The sequence below is a fragment of the Phaseolus vulgaris genome, chromosome 2 (genome assembly GCF_000499845.2).
Source record: "Phaseolus vulgaris cultivar G19833 chromosome 2, P. vulgaris v2.0, whole genome shotgun sequence".
Taxonomy (NCBI): domain Eukaryota; kingdom Viridiplantae; phylum Streptophyta; class Magnoliopsida; order Fabales; family Fabaceae; genus Phaseolus; species Phaseolus vulgaris.
In genome coordinates, this window is record NC_023758.2 from 37,524,035 (window position 1) to 37,539,689 (window position 15,655).

The window sequence follows — 15,655 nt, forward strand, 5'->3', positions numbered from 1 at the left end:
TCACAGTTGAACAACTTAAAAGATTATTTATTTTTAAAGCACAGAGTTTTATTACATAAAAATTTATATTTATCATAAAAACTATAGTACTTATATAAATAACTGTAACATGTCGGAGTCATCACATCACAGCTTAATTTAATATATTATTTTTATTATATAATAATAATTAACTTAATAAATTATTTAAATAATTAAAAATATTCAATAAAGTTAATATTAATAAAATATTAACTTTTTTATTTTTATATTGGAATTTAAAAAACGATTTCAATTTAATAAAAATAGAAAATCAAGACAGACTTAAAAAATATAACTAGCATTTTAAAATATTTTTGAGGGATAAAAACATAGTAATTAACCCAAATTTTAAAATATGATCAAAATGAAGATACTTATTAATAATTGGTATTACTAATAAAAATATTTCTAACCAAAATTTACTCAATAACTAACTATCTAGTAGGGTTAGTTCATTACTTTTATTGATATTACCTTAAAGTTAGGGTGACTACTTCTTTACTTTAGGTAAGAAAAATACAATGAATAATATACTGTTGTTGCATATATTTTTTTTACTAGTTAATAAATATGTTTTAACAGATAAACTATATAAATTTAAAATATTAAACAATATTTTTCTTTATTTTAACTGAAATAAAGTTAATTTTAGTTAAATATGATATTAGTGATTTTTTGTTTTTCTCGTAAAATAAATTAAAGTTATATTGCAAATTTAATTATTTTAATCTATGAAATGTTATCAATAAAAGAAATTTAAATATTACTCTCAATTTTATAAATAAATCAAATTATAATTAATTACTTTTAAATTTTAATTCATACTCATTTTTATTAAAATTAAATTAAGGATACTTTTATAATTTACTATATTATCTTGTTTATTCTTTTTTCATATTAATTAAATTTATTACAAAAAAATAATGATTTTTATTTACTTTTTTAAATCCAAACAATTTCATTTTTCATTATCTTCTCCTTCCCCTTTTTCATTTCCAACTCACCCTAGTTTAATTACAACACAACATTACAAAAGAAATTTTTACCCTAAATAACATTTTTAGGTTATCATTTTACTTAACAAGACTTGATTTTATCCATACAAGACATGTTCCATACATTGTCACCTTTATACATGTTATCCCAATCTTTAAGAGCGATGTTCATAGTCTATTGTTTGTCCACTAACTATGTTGTAACTTATATCATTGTTTGTTGTAACTTATGTTATTGTTTTACTATTCTATCCTTACTCATGTTTATTTTTAGGAAGTGACATGCTTATTGTAGGATACAAATTTCTTATTAGATTTATAAAATAGAGACAATTTTCTTCTTTGCTTCATTCTTGATCTTATGAATCTTACTAAATTCTTCTTAGATGGATTACAATATTCAATATGATATCAAGTAGGTTAGAGCCTCCTTTGCTTCCATTGTCCTTTTTTCCTTTTCCACTATTTATGATACGTATTCCTTTATTATTTCTTTTGCACCTTCTTTTGCTTCTTGAAGTTTCTATTCTAGCTATTTTCTTTTTCGCTTTTCGGATTTGGTTATTTCTTCCTTATTTTATTAAATGGAATCCTTCACAACCGAGTATTAGAATAATGATAAACAAACCAATTGGAAACCTCAAGGAAGAGGTTGAGATTGTTTTACTACTCAAGGAAAATAATGCATTGTCATATAACCAATCACACGGTGGATGAATGTTACACAAAACATGGATATTCTCCTTGGTACAAAAGGAAATATGTTTTTGAAACAATCATGATAAGAGAAGTGAATCGATTTGCAATATAAGCACAAAGATTTCTTCAAATTTTAACAAAGATTTTCCATAATTTGTTAGCAATCAGGATTCTAAACAAGATGGAAATCCTTTCACTCTTGAGTAGGTACAAACACTATTGAGTCTTCTTCAATATAATTTCAGTCACAATGTCAATCAAATTTAGAGCTACAATGGAGAAATTATGCATAAAGAATCACAAACAAGTAAATTTTCTTGGATTCTTAACACCGGTGCTACAAACCATGTCACTTTTGATAAAATGCTTTTCGTCTCACTCTACAAGATTAAACCTATTTGCATAAAATTTCCTAACAATTATCATGTTACAACTACTTATGCGGGCACTATTAAATTTATTGGAAATCTCATCATCTTTAATGTTCTATACATACTTGATTTTGCTTTTAATCTCATTTTTGTACAATGTTTAATTGATAACTTGGATTGTCAACTAATATTTTCTTGCAAGAGTTGTTAGACTTAGGACAAGGCTACTTCCAAGATGATTGGTCGAGCTGAATTGAATAATGGTATGTAATATTTGCAAGTTTTATGTGCTTGCAACCAATCTTTTGTGAATAGTGTTTTGAATTACAAGAAAACTGATTATGATAATTAACATTTTAGACTAGGACATCCTTCAAATAAGGTTCTTGAAATATTGTGTAAATGTTTTCCTTACATACATACTGATTCTAAATAATTTTGTGATGTTTGTCATTTCTCTAAACAACATAAGCTTCCTTTTTAGTTAAGTAATTCTTCCACTACCCAAGCTTTTGACCTTATTCATGTTGATATTTTGGACCCTTTTTTTGTCACTTTTGTTCATGGCAATAGGTTTTTACTCACATTTGTTGACGAATATATTAGGCATACATGATTTTATCTTATGAAAGCTAAGAGTGATACCAGAATGTTGCTTTCAAATTTTATCACATGTTAAAAATCAATTTAATTGTGCTGTCAAAATTATTAGGACTGATAATGGGTAAGAGTTTGAGTATAATGAGTTGTATGATATATTTGGTATTTTACATCAAAGGATTTGTGTGGTGACTCCACAATAGAATTTTGTTGTGGAGAGGAAACACCGACATATATTGAATGTTATCCGCAGTTTGATGTTTCAATCTGGATTTCCTAAACTTTACTGGTGTTATGCGGTTTCTCATGTTGTTCATATAATAAATAAATTGCCTTCAATTTCTCTAAATGGAAAATCTCCCTGTGAAATATTGCATGATACTCCTCCTACATATATGAATCTCAAAATGTTTGGATCTTTATGTTATGCTTCCACATTAGAACATAACAAAACCAAGCTTGACTATAGATCTAGGAAATGTGTTTTCCTTGGTTATAAAAACGGAATAAACGGTTATGTAGTTCTTGATATGTTTAACCGATAAATATTTATCAATAGAAATGTTGTTTTCTATGAGGATGTCTTTCCTTATAGCAACAATGAAAGTTCATACTCTCATCATGGGAATCTAGTCAAATATCATGATTTTAATTTTTTGCTTAAGCCAACCAAATACAATACTAGAAGCATAATTCAAATTGGAGAAATTGAGATAGGTTACTACAATGCTGATATGAATTACAATAACAACAGTTATAGACCACTGTAAAATCTAAAGACAAGTTACTACAATGCTAATCTAAATTGCAACAGCAGCAGTGATAAACCACTGCAAAATCCATAAAATTGCAATATTGATAAAGGCAATCATGCTACCAGTACTGGAACTGTTAAAGATGGGAATGATGATGCTGATTGTCCTAGATGGTCCAACAAAATAAAAAAAACTTCTGAATTTTCTGAATGATTACCATCACAATATCAATAACTTTGTTCAAATATATTTAAAAAGCAAAACTAGATACCCCATTTGATCTGTTTTATCTTGTAATTCATTATCTGATAAACACTTCCATTTTACTATGACTATTTCATCTCATGTTGAACCAAAAAATTATGAGGAGGCATGCAAATTCCCTGGATGGATTGCTACTATGAAAAATGAATTAGAAGCTATTCAAGCAAATAAGACCTGGTATTTGACAAAGTTACTTGGTAATAAAGTTTCCAATGATTGCAATTGGGTTTATAAAATAAAATACAAGTAGGATGGATCCATTGAGAGATATAAAGTTCACCTTGTTGCTAAAGGATACACAAAAATTGAAGGCATATATTACTTATATACCTTTTCACTAGTGGCGGAATTAACAACTGTGAGATTGCCACACAACATTGACATTTACATTAGTTGGATGTAGATAATGCCTTTTTACATGGAAATCTCATTGAAGAAGCCTACATGCTCCTTCATCTAAATCTTATTTTGCCTCAATCAAATCAAGTTTGTAAGCTAACTAAGTCCTTACATGGTTTAAAGCAAGCTAGCAGACAATGGTTTGTCAAACTTCATTTTTTTTCTTATTTCTATTGATTCCATTCCGTCTAAATCCGATCACCCCCTTTTTATTAAGAAAATAAATGTTGTTTTCACCACTTTGCTTGTGTATATAGATGATGTTATTCTTGTTGAAAATTCCTCGGCTGACATTGAAAAAGTAAAACAAACTCTCAACAAAACCTTCAAAATCAAAGATTTGGGGGAATTGAAATACTTTATTGGGTCAAAAGTTGCTTGGTCAAAACATGGGATCCACCTTTGTCAAAGAAAATATGCTTTGAATATCTTGATTGATTATGGAATGCTTGGTAGTAAATCATGCCATACTCCTCTTTCAAAGGATCTCAAACTGTTGTTCACCACTGATGTTCCTTTGTATGATGCTAAATCTTATTGAAGACTTGTTGGGAGACTCTTATATCTCACCAACACTTAACCAAATATGAGTTTCGCCATTCATCTTCTTAGTAGTTTGTTCACAATCCAACTATTTATCACTATAAAGCAGCACAACATGTCCTTCGATACATTAATTCCAACAATGCTCATGGTCGAAGAGTTAAAGGGGTTTAGTGATTCAGATTGAGCCTCTTGTCCTAACGCTAGAAAATATACTATTGGTTATTGTATTTTCTTGAGAACTTGTCTTATTTCATGAAAATTCAAAAAATAATATATTGTCTCGCGTTCTTCTTTGGAAGTCGAATATCATGCATTGGTTACTATTACTTGTGAATTGCAATGGATGACCTACTTTCTCCAAGACCTACATGTGCAAACTTCTGCCACATCTACTCTTTATTGTGACAACCAATCAACTTGTCACATAGCCCACAATCCTACTTTTTATGAAAGAACAAAACACATTGACATTGATTGTCAAGTGGCCGTTACAAGCTTCAAGCTAATTTTTTTCATCTCCTCCTTATACGTTCACATAATCAACTCACAAATGTCTTCACCAAGGCTCTTCATAGTTCTTTCTTTAGAATATTATTTCCAAGCTTGGATTAAAAATTATACATAATTCAGCTTGAGGAGAGTTTATATTATTGTTTGTTGTAACTTATTTTACTGTTTTACTATTTTGCCCTTCCTCATGTTTATTTGTAGGAAGTGACACACTTAATGTAGGATACAATTTGCTTATCAGATTTATAAAACAGAGACAATTCTCTATTTGCTTCATTCTTGATCTTATGAATCTTACTCACTAAATTCTTCTTAAATGGATTACCATATTCAATAAGATACTTGATTCAAAATCATTACATGTTTAATGACACTAGACCAAATGTCTCTATTTCCAACAACTCGTGCTATCACATTTTCACCAATTTTACAATTTTAGAATAAATAGATTGATGTCAAAATCTATTGATACCCTTTTGAATGAAAGTTAATATAAACTTTAAATCCTATTTTCTTAGATTTTGAGTCCAAAGTAATGTTATGTTCTTTTATATATTTTGCTTAAAAACTTTTTTCCTTTATACATACATGTAAATACACTTTAATTAATAACAAACTAGAATCAAGTCAATTTTATCAATATTACCAATAAGTATGTTTTATTCACACAACACGCACGTAGAAGTATTCGTAGCTTCAACTAAAAGAACAAATTTACAATATAAAAAAGACTTCTACTTAAATAAGGAATTATCAGTGTTTAAATACAAGTTGGAATCTCACATAATTTAATATTTAATAATAAATAACATCAACAAAACTATATTTTTAAATATTTTATCTACTTCCCCACTCTGATATTATATTATGTTTACGTTTTTTTATAACAAATATAAATATTCTTTTTATAAGATGTAGTCATGGTCAAAATAAATAGGATAATTATAAGTTATAAAAATTTATTTATAACATCCATAAACCCAAAATTAAAATTCAACGCCAGTATTACCTTACACAACGAAAATTGTATTTTTAAGTTTAAATACAAGCCTTACATTTTAATAATCATGTAAAAGACGAAATAGGTTTTTTTCTCTAATTTTTAAAATTTTATTCTTAGTTCCTTATATTTTATTGTATTTACTTTTAAAACACAACACTTTTACCTTCAATGTTTAGATGATACAAATAATGTAGTTAGTGTTTGAAATTTCTAAAGTTTAAAAAGCAGAAAAAACGAGTGACTAAATCACAGTCTTCAAAATTTACAGAGACAAAATATTTACCACTATAAAAATACCCATTTGAGTCACAAGAACAAAGGTCTTCTATATATTATCATTTATAAAAATTTACAGTTTAATCTTTTTTTAATCAATATTTAGGTATTCTATTTAAGATAATAAACCATTACACCACAAGTTAAAATTATTTTTTACATATAGAAATTATCTTACATAATTTATTTCAATTATGATAAAATCACAATAATTTTTACAACAAATGCCAATCATTTGAGACATGCCAGATCCACCACAATATAGTTAATCTATTTTAATTTTAAAATAAAATAAGCTAATGTTAACTAATATAAAGCTAATTAATTTGGTTTAGATGCTAGGATTAATATTGATCGATTGAATATTAATAATGAACACTACACTGTAAAAAAACTATTATTTCCTTTCTCTTTTATATTAGAAACAAGAAAGTATTATTCTAATATCTGCACAGTAACACTAATTTATAACTCTAATCTAATATAATACAATTTCAAAAATTTTCAACCTATGAAATTCATATATATTTTTTTTTTTAAAAAGTCGAAAACAATAGTCACCTACCTCTCTATTTTACAAAAAAAAAAACCTCACCTCTTTTAACCAATTATTTAATGAATAGAGATATCATATATTAGATTTTTGGTACGAAAGATTTCATTTCGTGAAATGCACCACGCACACTCACATAGACGAAAAGACTACACTGCCAGCGCATGTTGCAGTTGTTGATTCAGTATCACAGAATTTCAGTTACGACTAATCGTTCCAGTTGAAATCAATCAATAATAAGTAATCATCTTCATCACCATTCGCATTTCCCATGGCGAACCCTAAAACCAAGAGTCCTCATTCGCTGGGTGGCGAGGACGATCCCGAATCCTACGAATCGCGCTGGGTTTTCCAGGAGGACGAGGATGCCTCCGAGATCGATGACTTCGACGCCGCCGATTTGCGCCACCAGCCTATGTTTGATTCCGAGGACGAGGACAATGCGGAGCAGAGACTCGTTCGCACCGGTCCACGAATCGATTCGTTTGATGTCGAAGCTCTCGAGGTTCCCGGCGCTCAGAGAAACGACTACGAGGTGATCCCGTGCTTGATTTCCTTATCCCAAGCGTTGATTGTGATGTATTAGTGATGCGCATATGTGGTGTTGTTTGCATTCTCTTATTGCTTGTCGTTGTCGATTTATGTGTTGTTGCAGGATGTTAGTGTGGGGAAGGGGATTCTGTTGGCTTTTCAAACTCTCGGTGTTGTTTTTGGTGATGTTGGAACGAGTCCTTTGTATACGTTCAGTGTTATGTTCAGGAAGGCTCCTATTAATGGAAATGAAGATATTATTGGAGCTTTATCACTTGTTTTGTACACTTTAATCTTGATTCCTTTACTGAAGTATGTCCTTGTTGTTCTTTGGGCCAATGATGACGGGGAAGGTATGTTAACTTGGGTGTTTTAAAGATAAATATTCGGTATTATTTTCTGTTTATTCTCTTTTTTCACATGGGGTTCTGTACTCAGGTTTATGCTTTTTTAAAACCACTGCAGGTGGTACGTTTGCATTGTACTCGTTGATTTGTCGAAATGCTAAGGTGAGTCTTCTTCCCAATCAGTTGCCATCAGATGCCCGAATATCGGGCTTTAGACTAAAGGTGCCATCTCCCGAGCTTGAAAGGTCTTTAAAAATCAAGGAAAGACTAGAGACTTCGCTGGCTCTCAAGAAGATTCTACTGTTAGTAGTTCTTGCTGGTATTTCCATGGTGATAGCGAATGGGGTGGTTACACCAGCAATGTCAGGTTGCTTACTGCTGTTGTGTCCTTTTTTATAACTTAGAATTATATTTTGTCATAATGTGTTTGACTAATGCGAAGGTCATACTTGTAATGTGATGACATCCTGTTCTTTTTGTACAAGGTCACTGTTGTTTTTCAGTAACCACTTCTTTTCTTTATTCCTCCATATTAATTCTTGCTTTATATCCTTTTCATTCTGCAGTACTATCATCTGTTAATGGTTTGAAGGTTGGGGTAGATGCAATTAAACAAGGTATTATGCTAATCTATTAACAAATGTATATTTAATAGTTATTAATACTTGCATTTGAGGTTGTTATCCACAAACACAACTAGAGAACTTTGACTTCTGTCTTTCTTATGTGGAATACATTTTTGGAGCTTTTCCTATAAAACAGTAATAGTTTTTGAGGCTGCTTTTTTGTATATAATGTTGTCTGAACTATGCTTTGGTTCTAGCATTGAACAAATTGAGTCATGTATTTGTAGAATACTTTTGCTGTGCATGTCATTCCAACCAAAGTGTAATAGTATGGGATGTGGTTCTTATAGTTTAGGTAATCCTGGGGGACACTGTAGATGAACTTGGCTAAATATTGTTGTTTTAGTATAATTTGTGTAGTTGAATTAATCTTTTCTTCTTTTTCCTTTATTATGCAGATGAAGTGGTGATGATTTCTGTTGCCTGCCTTATTGCTTTGTTCAGTGTACAGAAATATGGAACAAGTAAAGTGGGGCTTGCTGTAGGACCTGCCTTGTTTATATGGTTTTGTTCTCTGGCGGGCATTGGTATATACAACCTTGTTAAATATGACAGCAGTGTCTTGAGGGCATTTAATCCTATTCACATATATTATTTCTTTGCAAGGAATTCAACTAAAGCATGGTATTCTCTTGGGGGCTGTCTTCTTTGTGCAACTGGTAAGCACGTATATGTAATACAGTGGATTCACTGATATATGTTCTGTTTCTCGTGTATGTTTGTCAATTCAATCGGTGTTTGTTTTTCTGTATTTATAAAGCAATTATTTGCTAGCAATTGAAATGTATAATCTCCAATTACTCATTTTGTTCTAAAGTTGAGTAGAGTTGATTTTTTATAGAAATGATTTTGAACTGTTGAATGTAATTGGGATGTGTGCCAATATTCATCTCAACCACAAATTTAACATTGGAAAATGGGCATAGTGCGGGAATTGATTCTTGTTGTAAAACAAATAGGCCTTAAGTTTCCGCTTGTTATCTATCTTTAGATGGAATAACATGCCTAATGACTTTTATTAGACTGTGAGGTTCATTGAAGTACTGGATCTTCCTTTACGTGGTGTTGGAGAATAATATCATTTTTAACTGCTTGAGTAATTGGTAGGACTACTAAACATCTAGTCAAATTAGACTTCTTGTAACGAATTTATTCTGATAGGATTAATAGATTACTAATGGACAAATTCAAACAAGCTTTGTTTAAATCCTAGAAGTTGGGAATGGATTCATACTCACACACTGGTTGAATTTGGTTGGTTCATTTCTTTGCGAGTTTTCCCAAGTTTTTCATATCAAATTGGGCCTTTAATTTTTCTTTTAAAGCCAATTTCTTTATTTCATCATCTCATGCAATAATCATGTCATTCACATAAACCAATGGTAGTGTAAGTTTACCTGTAATGAAGTGTTTTATGAATAAAGTATGATCTCCTTAACTTTACTTATATCTGAAGGAAACCATTGCTTTTATAAATCTCCTAAACCATGCCCTTGGAGGTTGTTTAAGACCTTATAAAGCCTTCTTTAGGAGGCAAACCTTATTCCTTCCAGTATGAGTTTCAAATCCGGGTTGAATTTCTATGTACACATTCTTCTAAAGCTCTACAAACAAAGACATTCTTCACAATCAAGTGGTGTAAGCCCCATCCAAAATGAGTTGTTGAGAATGAACAACTAGAACTGTATTCATCTTATATATAGGAGAAAATGTCTCCTTATAATCAATTCCGTAGGTTTGAGTGTACTTCTTTACGACCAATCTAGGTTTATTCCTATCCACTAACTCACCTGCCTTATGTTGCATTGTAAATATCCATTTGCACCCTATGAACTTTTTTGTCTTTTTGTTTTGTCAACAATCTCCCATGTTAAGTTTCTTTTTAATGCATTCATCTCCTCTCATCGCTTGAGTACAATGTTCACTTTTCATGGCTTCTTAGATAGAGGTAAGATTGTTTGTGGCATCAATGATAACAATAAAGTTTCAATGTCAAATAGAGAGATTGTGAGTGCATACATAGTGAGAAAAAGATATTTAACACGATTTTTTTCACTTTCTCAACATAATGGGTAAATTCTTAGTAACACTTCCCTTGTCACAGTTACCTTCTGGGTACCTATCTCTTAGTCAAACAACTCGTATTGCTCCAGAGACAAAGAAGGTTGTCTTTGATATTTATTCCATAGAATCTGTCTTCTTCTTTACTATCATTTAGTTCTATCCCACTTGTGGTAGCTCCATCACTTAAATCTCGCATCTTGCAATGACAAATATGGTAATAACAAGATGGAGAGATCCTTCGTTTCAAGAGCTTTCTCCTCCTAAACTGAAAGACTAACAAAAATAGAATTTGTTTCATGAAAAGTGACATCCGTTGTGATAAAGACAAGTCGACTCTGAGGGTGAGAACATTTGTACCCCTTTTTGTTTAACGGATAACCAATAAAACACATTAATCTAATTTAATGCAATTACGATTATGAGAGTGAACAAAAACAACACAACCAATGATCTAACAAGGTAGATTTACTAAGAGAGAAGAATGAACAAAAGACATTAGAGACCTAATATGATTGAGGTCATTTAAGACACAAACTGGTAACTTGTTGATGAGACATGTGGTAGTTAATTCAACCTCTCCCTAGTATGTTTTGGGATTTTTTTTTAAAAAACAGAGCTCTAGCTAGTTAAAGGAGATTTCAATTCTTCCATTTTGCAACCTCATTTTGCTTTGGAGTGTTAACACATGTTAGTTCACGAAAGGGGCAAAAATGTTGAAAATTCACGATTCACATATTCAGTACCGTTATTGAAACTAACACTTTTCCAAATTGATTTTGACAAGATAGAAATAATTAACAAAGATTTGAAATACTTAAAACTTACCTTTCATGACATATGTCCATGTGACATGAGTATAATTATCAATAAAAGTAACAAACCATTTTGCCATATATCTAGTCAATGTGAGATTTCCACCTCATGTTGAGGACTAGACATCTTGTGTGTGGGACTAGAAGGGAACCCGATAGCGGGTGACATGACTGACATAACAAACTTGATTAGGTTAGACTCTAAAGACCAAATGACTTTGATACCTTCTTAAGAAAGTGAAATTTAAACCTAATTCAACCTCACAAAACTAGCCTTCAAGGTGAGGTTTGCACCACCTACCTATATACTATAATTTGGCTATATCTCGAGTCAATGTAGGATTTTCAACTGTAACAAAAACACCAATTACATTCTCATCATCTCTATTTGTAATAATCAAATCCTTTAAAATAAGGAAATAAGAATATGCTTAAATGAATTAGAAGATTTTGAAGATATTTTTTTCCGAATATTGTGGAAATATTGGGAATATTTTATCTTAGTGTGTTATTTACAACATCCTCCTTGCATTTTGGAATTGCTGGCGGTTTAGGGTTTAGGGTTTAGGGTTTACAGGTGCATATTTTTTTGAACTGTTGATTAACATTGTTATCGGATCATATTACAGGCTCTGAGGCTATGTTTGCAGATCTTTGCTATTTCCCTGTACGGTCTGTTCAGGTAATGAACGGTGACTATGTTATAACTAACAGCTTATGTTTTCCATTATACTTTCTGTATCTTATAAACTAATATTTGATGAAACCAATGGTGGTTCTTTTGTAGCTTACATTTGTATTTGTTGTTTTACCGTGCCTACTGTTGGGTTATTTGGGTCAAGCTGCATACCTTATGGAAAACCATGCTGATGCTGGCAATGCCTTCTATTCTTCTGTTCCAAGTAAGTGTTAGTCTACTTAGTTTCTGTACTAGTGTTTATCAACATTTCCAATGACATTTCATTGCACTATAGAGAGAACCTTCATGCAAGACTTTTTTGTGTCTGCAGGTGGGGCATTCTGGCCAACTTTCCTCATTGCAAACATTGCTGCATTAATTGCAAGCCGGGCTATGACAACAGCCACATTTTCTTGTATAAAACAGTCTGCTGCACTTGGTTGTTTCCCTCGTCTTAAAATAGTTCATACCTCTCGGAAATTTATGGGACAGATCTATATCCCTGTCATAAACTGGTTTCTGTTGGCTGTTTCTTTGGTGTTTGTCTGTACTATATCCAGCGTTGATGAGATTGGAAATGCATATGGTAATGATTTTGTTTCAATTTCTCTCTTTTTATGTTCAAAGATAATTTTGTCACTCTTATCAGCCTATACACATGACATGTCAAATTTTAAATAATGTTGCATTTTGAATGGGATCAATGCATATTGATACTGCAACTACTTGGAATGACATTGAGCTTCTCTCTTATAATTTCACTGGGAAGAATAATAATAGTGGGGGTGGAGCCTTGAGCAAATTTTCTTTAAGACACCTTTGAAGTGTATAAAACCATCATTTGTGCAGTTTTAAAAATACTGACTTTATTAAAGAAAAATGACATTCTGTACAAATATAGATATTTTTGCTTGCATTCACAACACTTTTAAGAGGTGGCGGCTTTCATTTTATTCCAAATGGACATGGTCAAACATTGATACCTTTTTCTAATTTATTAGTTGGAGGTGAGGCAGGCTACCCCTTTTTAAGGTTAGGACGTGTCACAAGCTTCAACAAGGGCTTTACCCACATCCACTGATTGGAATCAAACAAAAACTTTATGTTGATGTTGTTTGGTCCTAGTGGTCCAACTAACCCACATTGGAAACCGACAATCTCATTCAGGACAAGCTTTCACCTTAAGTGTAAACTTGTAAAATGAGTACATCAATAATAATTTGATTTTTACAGCTTAGATCGGAGGAGGGAGTTAATCTTTCTTTGGTTTTTATGCACTGATATTTCCTTTATTTTTATTTTCCTACATTATTACATAAGATAATATAGAATACAAATTTGTTCTGAGCTTGTTCCTTTGTCGTCTTTCAGGCATTGCTGAGCTGGGAGTGATGATGATGACAACTATTTTAGTAACTCTTGTTATGCTGCTTATATGGCAGATTCGCATCATTGTAGTGCTGAGTTTTGCAGTAGTCTTCCTGGGACTGGAGTTGACTTTCTTCTCATCAGTTTTGTGGAGTGTAACAGATGGAAGTTGGATCATATTGGTCTTTGCTGTATTGATGTTTTTTATAATGTTTGTATGGAATTATGGGAGCAAGCTCAAGTATGAAACTGAAGTAAAGCAAAAACTGTCAATGGATTTGATGCGAGAGTTAGGCTGCAATCTTGGGACAATAAGAGCTCCTGGGATCGGTTTGCTCTATAATGAGCTGGTGAAAGGAATTCCAGGCATTTTCGGCCATTTTCTAACCACGCTTCCAGCAATACACTCTATGATTATATTTGTGAGTATTAAGTATGTTCCAGTTCCTATGGTGCCTCAAAGTGAAAGGTTCCTTTTTCGGCGAGTTTGTCAGAGAAGCTATCATATATTTCGTTGCATTGCCAGGTAATAAGCTAAATATTTTACATTTTGGGATATTTGCACATTTTTCACCTTTATTAGAACAGTGGAAGTGTTATCGTTTGAAAAGCAGTATGTATTGTGAAAAATAAGTTCTACATATTACTTTTGGAACTGTGCTTTTACATGAAATCTCAAGGAAAAGTCTCGATGATGTGATTGTTGGTAAATATATTTAGTTCCGGAACAAATGATAAGTGGCTAACTGAGTTAATAAATGGTTGCTCTTCAGCCACTTTTCAACAGGCATAAACAGGAATACTTTTTACTATCTTTTTTTGTATTTTTTTCCACTAATATATATACTTTAATTAACGTGCATTTCGTTTTTCTCAGACCTATAAGCCTAATCAGAATTTTTTATATTTTCAACAGGTATGGTTACAAAGATGTTCGCAAAGAAAATCACCAAACTTTTGAGCAACTGCTGATGGAGAGCCTAGAGAAGTTTATACGTCGTGAAGCTCAGGAGAGGTCACTCGAGAGTGATGGGGATGATGATTCTGATTCTGAGGATGAGTACTCTGGTTCTAGGGTTCTCATAGCTCCCAACGGGAGTGTTTATTCACTTGGCGTTCCTCTTCTGGCTGATTTTATTGATACAAACATACCCGTACCCAATTTTGAAGCAAGCACATCTGAGGATGCAAACCCTGAATCTCCTAAGCCCCCAGTGGTTGATGCTGAGCAGAGTCTTGAAAGAGAGTTATCTTTTATACGCAACGCTAAAGAATCTGGAGTTGTGTACCTTCTCGGTCATGGGGATATAAGGGCTCGGAAAGACTCATGGTTTATCAAGAAGCTAATTATAAATTATTTTTATTCTTTTCTGAGAAAGAACTGCCGAAGGGGAATCACGAATTTAAGTGTGCCCCATTCACATTTGATGCAGGTTGGCATGACCTACATGGTTTGACCATCAATTTTCTGACCCGAACAATTGACAGGTAATTTGAAATTATAGTTTGCTAGCAGTGAGTTGGTCTTGGAAAGGTCTCGTTTTGCAGTGCTATTTGCATGATCGTCACTTTTTTGGGTCCTCAAATTGCCAATATCTTTCTAGCTCATAATCTAGATCCTGTTCCAAGGTTTTTTATGGTTGGGAGCTTGCCTTGTAGATAAGATATATGGGAACGACATAGCTTTGAGCAAAAAAAAAAAAAGAAATGTAGAATTGTCATTACAAAAAGAAACTGTAGATTGTTATGTACACATATTGTGGATGTGCCAAATTCCACATGAACACGAGTTTTGTACCTATCCAAAGACAAATTTCTGTAGTTTGCCCGAACTGTTTACCTGATCTCATCTTACAAGGCATTTTAGTGATTAGACTACAAGAGATTGCCCTTGAAGATTTTATCTTTGTGGGTTTCTCTTAGTTTTTGATGAGAAAATAGCTTATGATAATAAAAGGAGTTTACAGTGTCATTTGGCTTTTATAATAACTATTTTAAAAATGATATCAATGTTCATATTTTTACACTAAAATTACTTAACTCTGGATACACTAGTTACTAGTTGGAAATAGGAAAAAAAAAGAGAAACAATTGCTTCACCCCACAACCACTGGACTAGACTTTTATAGTTGTATATTAAAAGGAGAAACTTTTATTTGAAATTATAGTTGTATTCTAAAAGGCTTTTTTACTAGACTTGGAGATATTTATAATACAGAAATATAAACTGATTTCA

The 15,655-nt window shown here is 31.8% G+C and overlaps 1 protein-coding gene across 1 annotated transcript; it reads left to right on the forward strand.

Annotated features, from left to right (window-relative positions):
* The first annotated feature begins 7,077 nt into the window (after positions 1 to 7,077).
* On the forward strand, positions 7,078 to 15,251 carry LOC137811848 (potassium transporter 7-like). The gene is made up of 10 exons (XM_068613702.1): positions 7,078 to 7,527; positions 7,648 to 7,876; positions 7,989 to 8,237; positions 8,437 to 8,487; positions 8,895 to 9,155; positions 12,002 to 12,054; positions 12,160 to 12,274; positions 12,383 to 12,637; positions 13,423 to 13,945; positions 14,336 to 15,251. The coding sequence occupies exons 1-10, from the start codon at positions 7,264 to 7,266 to the stop codon at positions 14,874 to 14,876; spliced, it is 2,541 nt and encodes an 846-aa protein (XP_068469803.1). The 5' UTR covers positions 7,078 to 7,263; the 3' UTR covers positions 14,877 to 15,251.
* Positions 15,252 to 15,655: the final 404 nt, after the last annotated feature.

What these genes read in the sequence shown, in the direction of transcription:
- LOC137811848 (XM_068613702.1), top strand. Translation starts at nt 7,264, where the DNA reads ATGGCGAACCCTAAAACCAAGAGTCCTCATTCGCTGGGTGGCGAGGAC. An exon ending in CTGTCTTCTTTGTGCAACTG is followed by an intron (nt 9,156 to 12,001) that starts GTAAGCACGTAT and finishes ATCATATTACAG; the next exon opens with GCTCTGAGGCTATGTTTGCA. An exon ending in TCCCTGTACGGTCTGTTCAG is followed by an intron (nt 12,055 to 12,159) that starts GTAATGAACGGT and finishes GTTCTTTTGTAG; the next exon opens with CTTACATTTGTATTTGTTGT.